A 17,733-nucleotide genomic window follows, 5' to 3' on the forward strand; every position below is an offset into this window, starting at 1 on the left:
ACGGACCTTTTCTCTCCGGGTCGTGTTTCCGGGCGGATCGTGCGAGGAGGAACGCGTTGGGGCCGGGGTTCCGAGGACTTTGAAGAGGACGGGCACGAGCAACCATGGCTGGGCGTCGCATCCCGGTACCCAGGCTGGAGGGGGTTTCGCAGGAGCAATTCATGGAGCAGCTATACCCTCAGGTGAGCCCCTCCCGCGAGACGGAACCGCCGGAAGCCAGAGGATACCCGAGCGGGTCCAAACGGGTTTCTTGCTACCCAGCGTGTGGGGACGAGGCTGCTGTCGGCTGAAGACGGCTGGTTGACTCTGCGGCCAAGGGAGAGGGCTCATGGGGGATGTTGACTGGCTCAGCTATTAAATTTTACAGAGAGAACTGCTTCACATTTTAGGGAAGCAGGATGACGGCGGAGAGCTGAATACGAGAAATATTTTGCCTAATAAGCACCTCTCGCTGCTTAGGGCGGCCTTGCATAAGCCCTATCGCGGTATCTTCTGCCGTTTCCATGGCGACTAAGGGAAATATCCACCTCCCCCGACTCTTCCCATCTTCCAGTCCGACTTCCTAAATTCTAGTGGAGGTTTCGCGGATCCCCCCTGGTGGCGCAATGAGCGCCTGTCGGTTTACTCGAGTTACTGAATTCAAAGGAGCAATTTTTCACTGCACTGAGCCGAATCCCCCGAAAAACTTCCACTGGTCTTGGATTCTAACTAACGTAGGTTCTAGTTCCCACTTTCGACTCCCTTATATGTGTAATTTGAATCTTAGTTCTTTAACCGAAAACTCAGAGAAAAATATTAAGGGGGAGAAAACTGTTTTTACTAGCAGTGCTTTGCAGAGGAATCCAGGCTTCAGAAAAACTGAGAATAAAGAGTCCAGAAGATATTTAGAGAAAAAAACCCACAAGGTTACAGTTAGTCTGTTCAAGGTAGATAGCCCCCTGCTCCCCAGCTACTTTACTTGATATTTACATCTGTAAGGGTGGTTATAGAGCTACAGTTTGAGTATCACAAGAGTCAGGAATTAGGTTTTTTCCTTCAGAAATTAGCAACCTACAGGGAGTATTCAAGTCTTCATTTATTTCGGGAACTAGTGCTAAGTGGGTTGTTGTCCTCCCCACTCCCACCGCAGGACAAGTTAGTCTAAGATGCCTTCAGGGCAGTATTGTGAAGATTAAATGATGTATGTATGTGGAAGTGTTTTGTAACATGCATAGCAAAAAGTGTTTTGCAATTTAATCTTTCCAAACAGACATAGAATACGTCACAAAGAGCATCACCGAGTTTCATAAAATACAAACATCACTCTTGTCACAATGTAATAAAAGTAGAAATTAACAACTAAATTGTAGAACAAGACTTTACTACTTGGATATACTGAAGAAAAGCTGTGAGGGGGTATAGTCCTATCAGATTTTTAAACATGTTTTAATAAGCAACAGTGTGGTACAGGTGCATGAATAGACAGACCAGAGGGGTAGAATAGAAAGTCTGGATGGAGATAAATGTCACATATATGTGTGTGTGTGTGTGTGTATGTATATGTATGTGTGTGTTACATATGTATATACACATATATATACTTATGTATACACTCACACATATTTATCCAGACTCTGGATAAATTACCATTCATATGGAAATTTAGTATGTGATTGACATGACATTTTAAAAATCACTGGGGCAAAGATGAACTTCTAAATAGATGGTGCTTGGACAACTGGATAGTAATTTAGAAAATGATAAAGTTAGATTTATATCTGACACCATATATGAGAATAATCTCCAGATGGATCAGAGATAAATGTAGAAGCAGACTTCCTAAGTACTAGAAGAAAACATGGGTAAATGTCTCTGTAATCCAGTTCTGTGGAAGGGTTTTCTTAACTATGACTCAGGTATAATAAAAGAAAAGATTAAAATTTGAGTATGTAAAATACAAACTGGGAAAAATATTTGCAACATTTATTTCATTAAAGGGCAGTAAAAGCCCATGTGTGTAAAGAACTTTTAAAAATTAAGGGAGGAGGTGTCAAAAATCTGATTAAAAAGTGAACAATTGACAAAAAGATAAAAATGGCCTCTGCAACACATGAAAAGATGTTCAACTTTACTTATGAGAGAAATTAAAACTACACTGAGAAACCATTTATCTATCATGTAGACAAAAATCAAAAGGCTTTAATAATACACTCTTGGTGAGTCTGTGAAGAAACTGGCATGCTCACATTTAATGTCAAGTGGTTCAACTGTCATGGAGGGGAATTTGGCATGTCTAACAAAACTGCAGATGTGTTTCTAATATAGGAAGTCCTCTTTAGGAGGTTAATCTGGGGGTACACCTCCAACAGTATGAAAATATCTGGTGTTTATTATATTTGCACATTATTGCAAATAACCTAAAAACCTATGCATAGGATACTGATTGATTAAATTGTTTACACTGTGGTATACTAAGCCATAGAAAAGAATGAGGGAGATAATCTGAACTGATAGCAGTGATTTCCAGGATATATTTTTAGATTGAAAAAAAAAGCAAAATACAAGTGAAAATTCATAATAAGACTCTTTTCGTGTAAAAAAGAGGAGAAATAAGGAGGTATATACTATTATTTTTTATCACTTTGCAAGAAAGAAATAGAGTAACTGTAAGCTAGACAGTGAGACTGGTTATCTATAGGGGATGAGAGATTACAAGGTGGGTAAATGTAGATGTGGGGACCTTTTTATTTAATTTTGACTTTGGAGATCCCATTAATGTTTTCCATTCTAAAGTAACAGTCATAATAAAACTAACAAGCATGAGGAATAGTTCTTAAAAAATCAAACTCTAATATAGAATATAAAAGTAGCAAATAAACCTAAGTAAGGGGGAAGAAGAGAAGTAACCCCAAGTCACTTTTTTTTTCAGTGGAGGTACTGGGGATTGAATCCAGGACTTCCTGCATGCTAAGCATGCGCTCTGCCACTGAGCTTCTCTCCCATTCCCCCATCCACTTTTGAACACAGTACTTTGATTATATAGCCTCAGTCTAAAAACAAAAAGAACTGTAAACAATACTGAATTCGAGTTTGTAGGCTTTTTAAATAGTGGTATGACTTCACAATTGTAAAAGTACTTATTGTGACTCCTGAGATTGTACAATTGATTAAACATTGAGGATGATAGGAACCAGGTTTCTCACTAAGAGAAGGGAGGTTATGTATTTGTTAATAGTAAAGGTTAGAATAAATCTTGTGATATAAGATCAGAATTCAGAGGTATCAGTATTGGAAATATGGTTCGTCATACATCCATTAATTGCACTTGTGTTTGTAGTATATATGGAGAGAGAGGAATAGACATAATTATATGCATATGTGGGGTGTGTATATTTGGGGAGGAGGGAGTGAGAATATACACACCTTCATGTACTTCCTAACTCTGTCCCCTGAGAAGAACTAGAAGTAATGACACACCAATGGCAATGAACACATTGCTCCTTTCTACTTAGAGGTCAGTAAAGAAGGGTGCTTTGGATATGATCCAAAGTAAAGAAAAACTTTTCACTTTAAAAACTGTGCTGGGAGAAAAGCAAAGGCCCCAGAATATCCAAAGCAAACTTGAAAGAGAACAAAGTTGGAGGACTTAAACTACCTAGCTTTAAGATTTACTATAAAGCTAAAGAAATCAGTACAGTGTGGTACTAGCACCCAGATCATGGTTTCTAACTAGCATTCCCCACTAGAAGAAATGATTATAGGGCTGGGACAGAGATGTGAAAGGATCCCGGGTTGTGTTACTTTGCCATAAAGTGTTGAAGTGCTCAGGTAAAAAGTCGTAAGAGCCAGCTTGAAGGGGCTCTTACTGGACAAATCTGGGATAATTTGAGCATGAAAATTATATCCTGTAGATTATAGCTCAGTGAATAAAATGAATGGAGAAATTAGAACTGATTTTGACTTTAGAATATCGCCTAGCACACGTAGAAGATGATAGAGTGGTTTTTTAAAATCACAGTTTTTACACTCATCATAGCAATCCTTGATTTAGGCAGTTGATAAAAATTAACATCACAATAATAGGGAAAATATTGTGTGCCACCTCCCATGTTGCACTGAGAGGGGCACAACATTCCTTCCAGAAGTGTATAACTTGAATCTCATCATGAGGAAACATCAGATACTCCCAAATTGAAGGGCAGTCTACAAAATAACTGGCCTGTGCTAGTCAAAAATGTCAAGGTCTTAGAAGAAAAAGTCTGAGGAACTGTTTCAGATTAAAAGATACAGTAATTAAATGCAATGTGACATCTCAGAAATAGGAAAAATATAAAGGCTGTTATAAAGACAATTAGCAAAATTTAGGTACAGACTTAAGTATTATATCAGTGTTAAATATAATTTTGATAAGTATTCTGTGGTTATGTAAAAGAGTGTCTTTGTTTTCAGAAAATATACTCGAATTTTAGAGATAAAGGATCATGATATCAGCAATTTACCCTGAAATAGTTCAGAAAAAAATTAAATTATCTTTAATATGTCTCTCTCTATACACACATGGTGAGAGTGAGAGCAAATGGTAAAGTAAGTGGGGCAGAATGTTAAATTAACAGCTGGTGAATCAGAGTAAATAGTATATGGGAATTCTTTATAATGTTCTTGCAACTTTTCCGTAAGTTTAGAATGGTATTGAATAATTACAAACAATATTTGATATTAAGTACAAATTTTAATCATTTGTATTTTTTGTCATACATAACACTCATGAAGATGTTTTAAATAATGTTGAGATTTCTCTTGTTCCTAAGCTTACAATGCTACTGCTGTTTTGTTTGGTTTTGTTGCTGAAATTTTGTTCTAATTATATTACATGGATGCTCCTCCTGTTTCAGTTACAGCATAAATTACCAAAATTTTACGTTTGAGCATCTTGGGCTCAAGAATCATTTCTTATTTGTTTTTGTCCTTTTATTACCAAATACAACTCCTGCTATATTCTTGGTTTTCCTTAATTTTTTATTGTGTTTTTTCCACACTTACAGAGAAAGCCTCTAGTGTTGGAAGGAATTGATTTGGGGGCATGTACAAGCAAATGGACAGTGGATTACCTAAGCCAAGTCGGAGGGAGGAAAGAGGTGAAGATTCATGTTGCTGCAGTTGCCCAGATGGACTTCATTAGTAAGAACTTTGTATATAGGTATTTTCTTCTGAGGTTTACTCTGGGGATACAGATAACTTTTTTTAAACATTTAAGGTATTTTTGCATTGTACAAAGACCAAATGGCATTTCCTCATTTGTCTAGTTTGATATAATCATGGCATAGCTTACTGATTTTTAAAGAATGGCTTTTGAAAGACGAGAATTCTGAGCTTACATAATTATACAAAGACAAAGACCATTTTTAAAATAAGAGTGTATGCCCAATACCTCCTGGAGTCATGGAGGGAACAGGGCATTTTTGTAACTCGAGTTAGATTACATCTAAAGTTGGGTGTGCAGTATTCATTCAGTGCTTAATTAATTAGTTGATCCTCCCACAATAGTAATTGTTATCTAGAGTAGTAAATTCTCAGGTTTTTCTTCATAACCTATTTTGAATTTAAATGCTCTTATTTTTGGAACATTTTCTAATTCCAAATTGTTTTTAGATAAGTACAAGCTCATGTTTTTTTTCTGCCCTTTCCAGAAATATAGGACAAGTGGTTGCTATGTTTGGTATAATCTTTCATCAACTTGGATAACTTTAAAAAAAGTTCTCCTTTCACAAAATAACTTTAATGGTTACCGTTTCATGCCTTGGGATCTTTAAAAGTAAGAAATACTTAAAAGCTGCTGAATGTTTAAACTTGAAAGCTTAAAGACTGTAATCTTAATCTTAAGTCTTATAGATTTAATACACTATTTATTCCCATGAGTTAATCCCTTGAATTTCATTAAAAATGTTAAATTTAAAAACAAACAACTTTCAAATTCTGAGCACGTGCAGTTCCCAGCAAATTCAGTCTATTGAAAAACCATGTCGTTCACAAAAGACTGATTTTTAAAGAAAGGTAGCTCTTACTGTTCCTTCCAGAGTTTGGAGATGAGTTAAACAGAGCTTCTAATGTCCAGGGGCATTCTTTTCTCATTAGACTTTTCCAAGCTCATATAGCAGCCTGCCAAAGCATTTCTCGGTTTTTGATCCTTTGAATATTCACCATTATAGTTTCAGTTTTTAATAGGCCATTAATTGAATTTAATTGCCATAAGTTTTTCCAAGTTGTAAGAACTTTTCATTTTTTATTAAATCACAAAAGTGGAAGAAAGTGGTGGAATGATGAGCATTTTTCAGCCTGCGGTTAATGATGTTTATTTTTCGGGGAGCCCAGTGCCTTAACAAGTGGGTATTGAAACTTCATCTTGAATTGCCTTGATATTGTGTCATGTCCTATAAACTTTTCAAAACATGTTTTTGAAGCGCATATATTATGTAATAGTTCCTAACCCAGCTTCCTCCAAGCCTTTCACTACAGCTACTAAAGAATTGCAAGATTATTTTCTTAGAGGAAGAAAGAAAATAGATCTGGTCATTTTTGGCAGTTGTCAGGGAGTAGGAAAGAGGGGAGGCATCTAGGCCAAAGAGGGGCTAGAAAGTTGAGAAATCCTACACACGTGTATCATTATTATCACTTCAGTTTAAGGTTGCATTTTTGCTTATTGAACATTTGAAGATAAGTATGTTTCCAAGTCTTAGCTTTGATTTCTTTCCTCTTACTACCTCTCACTAGTCTTCCAGAGACAGTATACTATGAAAAAAAAGAGCCTTGTGTAGTGTTGGCATTCTCATGGTCGTAGATTTTTTTTTAAGTCTGAATCTTATATAAACTTTGGTTTGCTGCTTCTACTTATCACATCATCTAGTTCCTGTCATCGTCCTGTTTTCATTGTGTATTGTACTTTCGTCATTCCTAATCTTGATTTTGCAAAGCAGCCTTTCCAAAATGGGGAGCAGGACAGTACCTAATTTTTCTTCTTCTTTTTCTAAATGTTGGTAACTACTTGCATGCTGCCATATTATTGTTATTAACCCCACCATCTGTCCTTTATCAGGCATCCTAGATTACTCATTTAAACTTCAGAACAATCTGTGAAGTAGATTTTTTAAATAATAATTACACAGATGGGAAAATGGAAGCTTGAAAGTGTTAAATAACTGACCCAGGGTTGTATAGCTTGAAATGATGGAACCAGAACTTGTACTCAAATTTCCCTGACTCCATGGAGTCCTAATGATTCTAACCCTTCTTTGATACTACCGCCCTTACCAGTCTGTGTGTCAGTCCAGACAGGTGGAACTTCTGTATCAGATGCCCTTCTTTTTGCATCTATCCTATGCATAGATAAGACCTCAAGGCCAAGGAATTTCGCAATTCATATAACCTCATTTCCCCACCTCTCAGCTTTGCTTTTGCAGAAGCTCTGACACTACCTAAGGGAGAAGGTTGCTGGAGGCAACCACATTCTGATTCTCTGGACTGAGCTACTCTATCTGCCTGTTCTTGTAAAGGTCTGAGGTTCTCTAGTTAAAAAGCAAACCCTGGAAACTACACCAATTACAGAGGTAGCTCTGGGCCAGAGAGGTTTCCACATTGTTCCCAAACTCTTCAAAGATGCTTTGCTAAGAGTGAAGGGTAAATGGTGAGGTCAGAGATGGAAAACACCGAACAAATACATTTGTTGATATTATTAGGCAGAAACTATAGTAGGAGATTGGTCTGAGTAGATGACAGACTCCTTTCTTCTCTGTTGCTGTGCTCACTCTACAGAATTATCAGCAGTGTCCTCAAATTCACATTGACACCCACTAGTTCATAATCTGTCATCAGATCCACTTAGCTTTGCAAAAGGATACAAGGCAGGAAACAGCATTCTGGCAGGATAGTATCAGTGAGAGTGCTTACACCAATCCAGGTTCTGCTTTTTGGCTCACTGAGTGACAGCTTACTTAGAAGGGTGCAAGACTAGAGGCAAGACTAGCTTTGTTAAGCCACATAGTCCACAGAAACCACTAACGTGAAACGGCTCATGAACTTAGCTTCTAGGTACATACTCAGTTACTAAATTATATTGCACACAGGGACACCAAATCCTCTGCTTCCTAACAAGTGTTTGTAGTCGATTAACAGTCCTTCTAGTCCAGATATAATTCACCAGTCAAGGGTGATTTTTATAATAAACAACATTACTTGATCTAACAGCTGATATTTCACATTTATCTTAACCCAGTATGTTTCTAGGAAAACATTGCAAGGTCATCTTACAGAGGAGAAAGGGCTAACCCTTTCTCTTCACCTCCTCAGTACAGATTTCAAGTGGAAAGACATTTGGTAGTAACAGTGAAAGGTTACAACTCTTAATCAGAGGTGTGGAGGCTGGAGTGCAGTGCAGGAGGAGAGGGGAGTGTTTTGCTCAGATGCTTTTGAAGACTTCACTGTCTCGGTGTTCCTGATAAGGTATCCTCTTCTGGCAGTGAACAGTTTTGATTTTAGAAGGTTGAAGGGATAGAATGACCTAGAGAAAAGATAGCCCTCCGGGCTCAAGAGAGATAAGGAAACAAACTTTCCTTCTATGATGTTTAGCCCTGTTCACCAGGATGACAGGAGATGGGTATTTGGGCAGAAATATTGAAGAAGAATAAAACTTGGTCACTACTGGGTTTCTTCTTGAGCTATTCCTCAGGAGCCCTGAAATGATAGACAATGGTGCAAGAGGATGAGAGAAGTTTTGTGTGGTAGTGCCAGAAGGCAGGAAGATTGGTGAGAGGGGGAGGGACTTTGTATTCATTGGACCATTTGCCTGTTGTCTCTTCCAAAGGAGCACTAGCAGTTTGTCCCATTCATCACAAGACTTCTTGTGTCTTTTTTTTTTTTTTTGCCATGATACTTGAAAATTGGTAACAATAACAGCTTGAAATTTTGTGTATTTCCAACAGCAGCTTGGAATAGGAGTATATTAACATGAGACGAATCCTTCTGTACCATATTTAAAAATCTTTAATTTTTGAAATCAAAACTTCAGACCACCTAGGTCAAGTAAGCTTACCACTAAATGAATTTTGAAAATTTAGAATTCCACATAATGGGTTATAATAAAAATTATGGATATCATAAAACAGAAGATCATATCCAACTCCAACAAGCATATATATAGAGAGAAAGAGTAACTAGAGTGTTACTAGTTGATTTATTATTACTAAGTCCAAGGATTCTTTTGCGTTTATTTCAGAACTTTACCTTTTGACAAGTTGGTCCAGAGAGCAGCTGAAGAAAAGCATAGAGAATTCTTTATTTCAGAGGTAATTGCTTTTAACACATTTTTTAAAGAAAGCATTAGTATGTATATACTAAGCTATTTTCTCAAAGAACATTAGCTATGTAAGAGCTGTAGCCTTCCATATATTGTAGCTGTGCTATTTATTAGATCCATAAGATTTTTGTGACTAACTAAATAAAATCTGTAGAGTACAGCACAGTGCCTGAGATGTAGGAACTACACACTAAATGTTAGCAATTAATATTATTTCCTTTGAAAATGTGTTGGTCTGATATGCTAAGTTCAAATACTAATGGAGAACTTTATTTTCATATCTTACTATTAGACTGTTTCTGTATTTTATTATTGTTATTATCAACATGATTTTCATTGTGTGTATTTCCTATAACATTTGTTCAGGATTAAATGCAGAAGAATTCTACTTACCTACATTATAATCCAGCTTTAAATAATTCAATTAAATTTCTTGAGATAAGGCATTGAGGCTTTTATAAATACATTTTTTAAAAAAGTTTACTGTGTTATCTCAAAAGCACATTTAAAATTGCTTTTTAAGCTTTGAATAAATCTGTTGTCTGCATCTGAGACAGCTGGGCTGGTGGTCAGTTTGGTTGCAAAAAGAGCTGCATTTTCATAGTTCTCTCATCAGGTAATGTTTACACTAGATCCACTAGTATCCCTACAAACTCCTGAGCTCTGTGATTCTATAGTATGACTAGAATGTCTACTAAAACAGTCCATTAGCTATTCCTGAAAAATGTTCTTTCACTTTTTAGCCATGCTTTAACATATGTGTTCAGTTGCCCTTTGATACTTTTCCTGTCCAAGGGAAGCAGCACAGATTTAAATAGCCATGAAATGTCAAGTGAAGTAAAAGAAATACAGACAAGATAAAGGGATTAAAGTCCAAAAATTAGGGGGTGTGTGTAAATAAGTAGAATATGGACTGTCAGTTTGGTTCTCGAGAAAGCAGGTGCTAAGATGGAATTAGGAGGGCAAAAGTTTTATTGGGGAATACCTGTGAAGGGAGAGGAGAGGATTGGGTAGGGGAGCCATCAGACAGTGATGCAGAGCCGACGGTCTCTGCGCCAGCTCAGTGTGGAACTCCTGAGCAGACTGTCTCTTAGAAGAGTCCTGTCTTGGGTAGCAGTGTCTAGGCCTTTTTCCATCTTGCTTAGTCACTGGTTGGGGCTACCCCAAGAAGAGCATGACCTTTAGTTCAAAGGGTGAGGTGGACCTGAAGGAATTAACAGCTGGCAGCTGTAAGTTAATCACACTCCTTACAACTAAACAATGAATCCTTTCTTGTGGGGGGATCAGCGGTGCATCTCAGTATCTGCCACATGAATTAATTTTTGAAATCATGAATTAATTTTTGAAATCATGAAACATTAGAAGTGGTGGAAAGACCTTAGAACTTTGAAGAACAGACTTTGAAATCCATTCAGCCAGTAATAAGTCTCTGAAGCTTATTTGATATAGTACTAGTTAAAATTCTAAAAACAGTGAATCTAGGAGTTTGATTAAATTTTTGATCCCAGATGTGTATTATATTGTAAAGGTAAATAAGAAATATTTAGAAGTTTGTGTTCTAATGGTCAGTGTAGGTATAAAAGAGGCAGAGTCCTTGAGTTGGGCTGCCCCTGTGCTTGACCTGATGTATCTCAGTTCTCTGATTCTTAAAGGAAATGCAGGCAGTACAATGCTTTATAATTCAAATAGTTGCCTATTGGAGCTACTCAGTGAAGTTATAAATGACAGTTTCTTAAAGCATCAACTTAAATTTACTGCTATGAAATGACATATTTCTGTTTCATACATGAGCTGACTGTTAAGGATTTGGCTTCAGAATTATGTGATCAGAGATAAGCTTAGCTTGATAAAATGCAATGTTTCAGTTTTTTTAAAAATTTATTTTTGAAAGTATAAAGTATTTTATTTAGCTTCTGTTCTGCATTTGTATTGTATTCATGAAGTCTGTTTGGGACCTCAACAGTACTCTGAGATCACGTGTGCTATACAAATGAGAATTCTTTTAAGTCTTAGGACACTGTTAAAATCCTAACTAATTTGGAATATAAAGTCTAAATTAAGCATTGTGGCTTTAGGTGTAGTATGTGTGTGCTGCCTTTAGAATTTACCTAATGCTCTGTGGATTCAGTCATTATTACAAGCAGCAAATAAAAACAGTTCTTCATATGGCCACCAGAGAGCATTAGTAGAAAGGGTAAGAAAACAACTTTTTCAAAAATGACTTAACTGGGTTAGATTGCATTCTCATATTTTTAAGTGAACACTGTTATTATTTTTCTTCGGAATATTTAAGGATGAGAAGTACTATCTTCGATCACTTGGAGAAGACCCTAGAAAGGTAAGAATTCTGAATGTAAAGAGTCTTCTACTCAAATATCTCCACAATTAAGAAACTAATTCTACTGTATTTTATACAGATGGCCATTCAGCTAATAAAATATAACCTAAAATAATTATAAAGTCCTGAATAATTCATTATATAAGCTTTGATATGTATTCAGAGTCAAATTAATATGGACACAGTATTAAGTAGTGGTCTCTAAAATGATCAAGTCAGATTATATTTTTTCCCTTCATGACACCATAATTTCGTTACCTTCTTTTAGTCTTCTCTCTTAGTAGAACCCACAGGCTTTACATAGCTGTTAACATTCAAGCTGATGACTTCTAAACTTAAAGTACTTAATATTAGAGTAAATGACAATTATATGATTCTTGCTTAAAGTAGGAAGAACTTTTCTATTAATGAAGCATATTAAGCTTAACAATAGTGATATTGTTGAATCTGCAGTCTTGTTCCGCAGTCTGTCATTCTTTCATTTGAAAGATCATGAGTGGGACATTGTGCTGTACACCAGAAATTGACACATTATAACTGACTGTACTTGAATAAAAAATAAAGAAAGAAGATTTTAAAAAAAGAAAGATCATGTGTTGACTATGACATCCTAATATTTTAAAGCAGTGAACAAACAGTTTTGCCCCATTCCTCCTTAATATGGGTTCTGTTGGCAGCCTTAGATAAAGTAACCATTATGCCAATATTGTATTTATAATTAAAGTTCTCCCTGTGTTTCTTTCAATGCAGGATGTTGCAGATATCAGAAAGCAGTTTCCTTTATTGGAAGGAGATATTAAGTTTCCACAATTCTTCAAAGAAGAGCAGTTCTTTTCCAGTGTTTTTCGAATTAGCTCACCAGGGTTACAGCTTTGGACCCACTATGATGTATGATACATAAATGAGAAATCTTAAAACTACAATAGCCCTTTAGAATTTATAGACTTAATATTCACAGTTTTAACTTTCTGTAGGCTACCCCAAAGATCTTTAACATATAATTTGTTGAAATACGAAATTTGAAAACGGGTGCTCTGCAAGGCGGTAGTATAGGAGTGAATTATTTATTTAGCTAATGCCAAAGCCTAGTTAGTTTCTCACATTTGCATTTCCCTGTGGTCTTGTTTTTAGTTCATTATATATTTACTAAATTTTATAAAGTAGTTTTTTTAAATGTGAAAAATGGGCACCAGATGAGGGGGAAAATTGTGAAAGTAGAAAAAGTGTTAAGTTTGTGATCTGTGAGGATGTTGACATACACATGACTGAATGGAACCTTTATTTAGGAGAAAGGCGGAAGCTTGTGGAGAGCCATTTCTAGTTATGAGAATTTGGGGGTATCTGAAGGTCTTAGGATATATATCCCTTGAGAATGTCAAATGTAAACTGTATTGAGCAGCAAGATGTGTAGAATATTGATCTTGATCATTCATTTATTCTATGGTGTTATAATTTTATTTGCTTAAATATATGCATATAAATACCTAAAAACATTAAAAATCTAGTATTGTGTTTGGTTTGGTGTTGGGTGGAGAAATTTAGAAGGCTTTAAAGCAATACCTAATAGGTTTCTAAAGATAAAAGAATATTTTTAAAAATTCTAAATCAGATGTAATAAGGTTTTATAAATGCGTTGTATAATTCAGCTGAGGACCTCTTGGGAGGATTTTAACATAGCTCTATAATTAAATGAGATAGATATATAAAGTCTTAGGTTTTTTTTTTAAGATTTTATTTATATGAATGATAATGTGAGAAAATGATGTGATAATTCATACATTTTTAACTAAAGTCAATAACTTTTTAAAATTTTATGTAGTATCCCTTTATAAAGCTTTTCTTAAATTGAAAATAAAAATAAGTCAAAGAACTTCCAGTTACGCAGTTAAAAGTTTATATAAGTCAAGGGTTAGTGGTAAAAGGAGAAATGCTTAGGTAAAAGTAATATATACATAATCATGAATATATCTTGCTTAGTATATATTTTAATTCTTTAGCTGAGAAGTAGGTAGCTCTGCCTTTTTAACATTTTTCAAAATTTGTACTAATGCAGTGTACCCTTACATACATTGGAAAACTCCATTAATTAGTTCATCAAAATTTGCCAAGTCACAGTCTATAGAAATAATTTGGAAATCAAGATTCACACCTATAATCAAATTATGGTTGGCTGTACGGTGGGAGGGTTTAGCGATGGTTGCAACAGCAGAACCATGTACTTTCCCAACACCTAAGTGCTAAGTGCTTTCAGTCTGTTGTCTGATGTCGGCCTTATAGCATTCCTTGACAGAGACATAAAATAGATACTTACAAAGGGAGCCTCAAATAGGTGTAGCAACATTCATTGTCATAATGGTGGGGCAAAGCAGGTCTGACTTCAGATTTCCCATGGTAAGGCAGTGCTGCCGAAATGTCTGTAATAAAGCCACAGTTTTGTTTGGAATGTAAATGTTTTCGTTGTTAAAATATTACCATGAGAGTTTTAGGTAGTGAGTCAGGTTTTTATTAAAGGATAGGATTTGCAGTTAACTGTTTGGAATACTATTGGGTCTGTTTATTTGAATTTTAGATAACTGGTTATCATTAAGTTCTTATTTATCTTCAGGTAATGGATAACTTCTTAATACAAGTGACAGGAAAAAAGCGTGTTGTACTGTTCAGTCCCCGAGATGCCCAATATTTATATTTATCAGGTACTATTTTTTTAAGTTTGTATTTCTAAAGTCTCTTTTATTCAATTAGTCTTTTTTAGAAGTTTCTTCATTGTCATAGAAAAACTTTTTAGGGCTTCTTCCTAATTGTGATGTATTGTATTCTCCGTGTACGTATATACATGTGATGATAGGCTATCTGAAGAATGAGATTTCCAAATTATCTTAATTACTTGGATGTCAGTGGTTATAAATAAAGGCTGAGTCACTGAGAATTATCTTAGATTTTAGGAGAATAGTAATGGGTACAGTAAGTAACCATACAGAAAAAATTACTTTTTCAAATTTATATTTGTGGTTACTGTTTTTTAAAAAAATGCTAACTTTACTCAATCTATATTATTATTATTTTTTGGAACTTTTCAGGTACTAAATCAGAAGTACTGAATATAGATAACCCAGACTTAGCTAAATATCCACTGTTTTCCAAGGCAAGATGGTACGAATGTTCCCTCAAAGCTGGAGATGTATTATTCATTCCTGGTAAGAGTTCTAGACCTCAGTAATTTGCTGTTTATAACATCTGTACTCTGTCATTCATCCACTATGATTTGCAAAAGTATATTTTTTATATGTATCCTGTCCTATACAAGATGATTTTTATACACAAAATGTCTGTGTATTTAAAGTATGCTTAGGTAAATTCTTATAAAATTAAGCCTTGTTTTTCAAAGACAACCTATAAAGTAATACTATACTCTTAAGTTATTTTATTAAAAGATATTAAGCAAGATACTTTATACTGAGAAAAGATTGTACCTGGTGGTTGTTTTAAAATCTTTTTATTTTTAAAATTTACACATTGTAGAACTATGTCACTTAAGTATTTACCAAGAAATAGTAAATATATTTCAGAGCCAACACAGATTAGAGACTTTATTAAATATCAAAATGTTGTAATCTCATCATCTGTGATGTCTTTGGTATGCATTATTTTTCTGTAGTCTGAATTAGTGTCACTTAATTTCTTTAAACGGTAAATAGGCATTAGTAGTTGTTAGTAACCAGTGATCTTAACATCTATAATTGTGCAAACTGAATACCTGATTATAAAAATCATAATTAAGATTAAAGAGATTCATTAACAAATTCTATGTCTATAATTGTATTTTCTGTATCTAAGTTAATATATTTATAATCATTAATAGCTCTTTTCAGTGATTAAGTTTAAAAAGTATTAATAAAAATATGATGATCTCATTTGGGGCTAGATTATAAATTCTTTGAGGACAAGGAACCATGTCTTGTTAAATCATTGTGTTCCCCAAAGGGCCTGATAAAATGTCCTTCCCATAGTTATGTGTAAAAATTTGATACATTGACTTCTTTTATTCATTGAAAACAACTAGCACACTATTTTTTAAATCCATTGCCATTACTTGCATTTTGGTGTTTTGTATCTTGAGAGGATGTTAAGGGCTATACGGTTTTCCCTTATTCTGTACACAACTTTAAAAAAGGAAAACAAAACAAAACCAGAAATACTGAACATTTATTTGCATGTATTTTGAAAAAAAAGTGTAAGTCCCATCTTCGGATTTAAATTTAACAGAATGGTTAGCTTTGTTTCTGTTATTTTGAATAAGTAAAAAAATATTTTGAAAGAAAAAGTAGTTAGATTAAAACCATGTTTGAAAACTAGTTTGTAAATCAAAATATTTTAAGCTTTTGTTTTTCCTAGAGCCCTCTTAGAATGAGTTTGTTTCTAAAATTCGGCGTGTTGTACATCTTCCCTTCTCCCTTTCATAAGATTAGACCTTTCCTGATGTGACTGGTATTTCATCTTTACGTGGCACTGCTTTAGTATTCCTTTAGCACCTATATTTTGAAAATGTTTAGGGCTCAATTAAAAACAAAGAAGTAAACTTTCTAGTGGAAGTAAAATATTAATTAGCTATGTGATAAAAGTTTACTCATCCTCTCCACCACCAAAATATTTGCTTTAGTTTTATATACTTATTGTAAAGAAGCTGAAAAAATATAGTGATTATAATTGCATTAGAAGGATAAAACTGAGGAGGTTACAATGAATGCAAATTTAAGCAAGTTAGGAAACCATCTGCAGTTTGAACAGGAAGTCTTTGAGAATAAAAGTACTGTACTGAGTCAGAAAAGGTCAAAGATACTCAAATAATTGAAATGTTCTGTGTATAAAAAATAAATACTTTTGATGTGGTTGTGTGACTCAGGAAGTGTAAACAAGTAACACAAAACACAGCCCCAAATTATAGAACCATAAAACAAATAGAACTTTATTATGCCTTTCAAGTTAAAAGGAAAAATTGCTACTTCCAAAGGTTTTAAATGTAGAGTTATGCTATTGACACTTTAAATTGGTTGGCAATTCATAAAAGTTAAAATGATTCTGTTAAAAGCTGGGAGTGTGCTAACGAAGGGATCTAGTTACAAGAATTATTTCTTGCATTGGCTATATGCAATTCGTGATATTTCACTGACATTTTGGGTTTTTTTTTTTTTTTAACTCTAGCTTTTATTTTTAACTTGTTTTTTTAAAAATTTCTCCAGCTTTATGGTTCCATAATGTAATTTCTGAAGAGTTTGGAGTGGGAGTGAATGTCTTCTGGAAGCACCTTCCATCTGAATGCTATGATAAAACAGATACCTATGGAAACAAAGATCCCACAGCAGCATCAAGAGCTGCACAAATTTTGGACAGAGCCTTAAAAACCCTGGCTGAATTACCAGAGGAATATAGGGACTTTTATGCCCGGCGAATGGTCTTACACATTCAAGACAAAGCCTACAGCAAAAACTTTGAATAAATAATGAAGTGACTGCAATGAACATAAACTTTTAAATACAGTTCAGCTCAAATATTGGAAAAGTATAATAAGATATAAATTATTTTTTAAAGATTTATTCTTTGTTGAAATAGGAAAGATAAATCAATCTTAAGACTTATAGATTAAATAAGTATCAAGGCCTGTTTGTTTGGTACCTACTTAATACAGACTGTTTTGAATGAAAGAACGCTGAGTGGGACCATTCTTTAGCTTTCAGATGCAAATAACTGAAAATCTAACTTTAAATGACCTAAACAATAAGAAAATGTGTTGAATCATTATATATGAAGTCTACTGATAAAAAGGGCTCCAGTATTTCTGTTCCAGTGATTCTGTAGCATCACCAAGAACCTCTGGTTTTTTCCTCCCGTTTTCAACCACAGCATTGGCTTCATCTTAGGGCTGGCTGCCCTCCTGGTCATGGGATGGTTGCCAGTAGCAGTTGGGGCCCTGTTCAATTTCATTTACATGCAGTGAGGAGTCAGGCAGGATGCCAGGGGCCCTCTCTTAATATGCAAAAGCTTTCCCAAGATTTGCCACCAGATGCTTGGGTCT

General features: G+C 34.9%; 1 protein-coding gene across 1 annotated transcript; it reads left to right on the top strand.

Annotated features, from left to right (window-relative positions):
- Window positions 1–26: 26 nt before the first annotated feature.
- TYW5 (tRNA-yW synthesizing protein 5) lies at window positions 27–17,362 on the top strand. The gene is made up of 8 exons (XM_006189966.3): window positions 27–182; window positions 5,022–5,176; window positions 9,245–9,314; window positions 11,619–11,663; window positions 12,414–12,551; window positions 14,269–14,356; window positions 14,741–14,857; window positions 16,901–17,362. The coding sequence occupies exons 1-8, from the start codon at window positions 105–107 to the stop codon at window positions 17,155–17,157; spliced, it is 948 nt and encodes a 315-aa protein (XP_006190028.1). The 5' UTR covers window positions 27–104; the 3' UTR covers window positions 17,158–17,362.
- Window positions 17,363–17,733: the final 371 nt, after the last annotated feature.

Source organism: Camelus ferus, chromosome 5, assembly GCF_009834535.1.
Source record: "Camelus ferus isolate YT-003-E chromosome 5, BCGSAC_Cfer_1.0, whole genome shotgun sequence".
Taxonomy (NCBI): domain Eukaryota; kingdom Metazoa; phylum Chordata; class Mammalia; order Artiodactyla; family Camelidae; genus Camelus; species Camelus ferus.

Excerpts from the sequence above, each read along its gene's own strand:
- TYW5 (XM_006189966.3), top strand. The coding sequence starts at position 105 with ATGGCTGGGCGTCGCATCCCGGTACCCAGGCTGGAGGGGGTTTCGCAG. Across the intron at positions 183-5,021 it reads TGGAGCAGCTATACCCTCAG|AGAAAGCCTCTAGTGTTGGA; the intron begins GTGAGCCCCTCC and ends CCACACTTACAG. Across the intron at positions 9,315-11,618 it reads GAGAATTCTTTATTTCAGAG|GATGAGAAGTACTATCTTCG; the intron begins GTAATTGCTTTT and ends GGAATATTTAAG.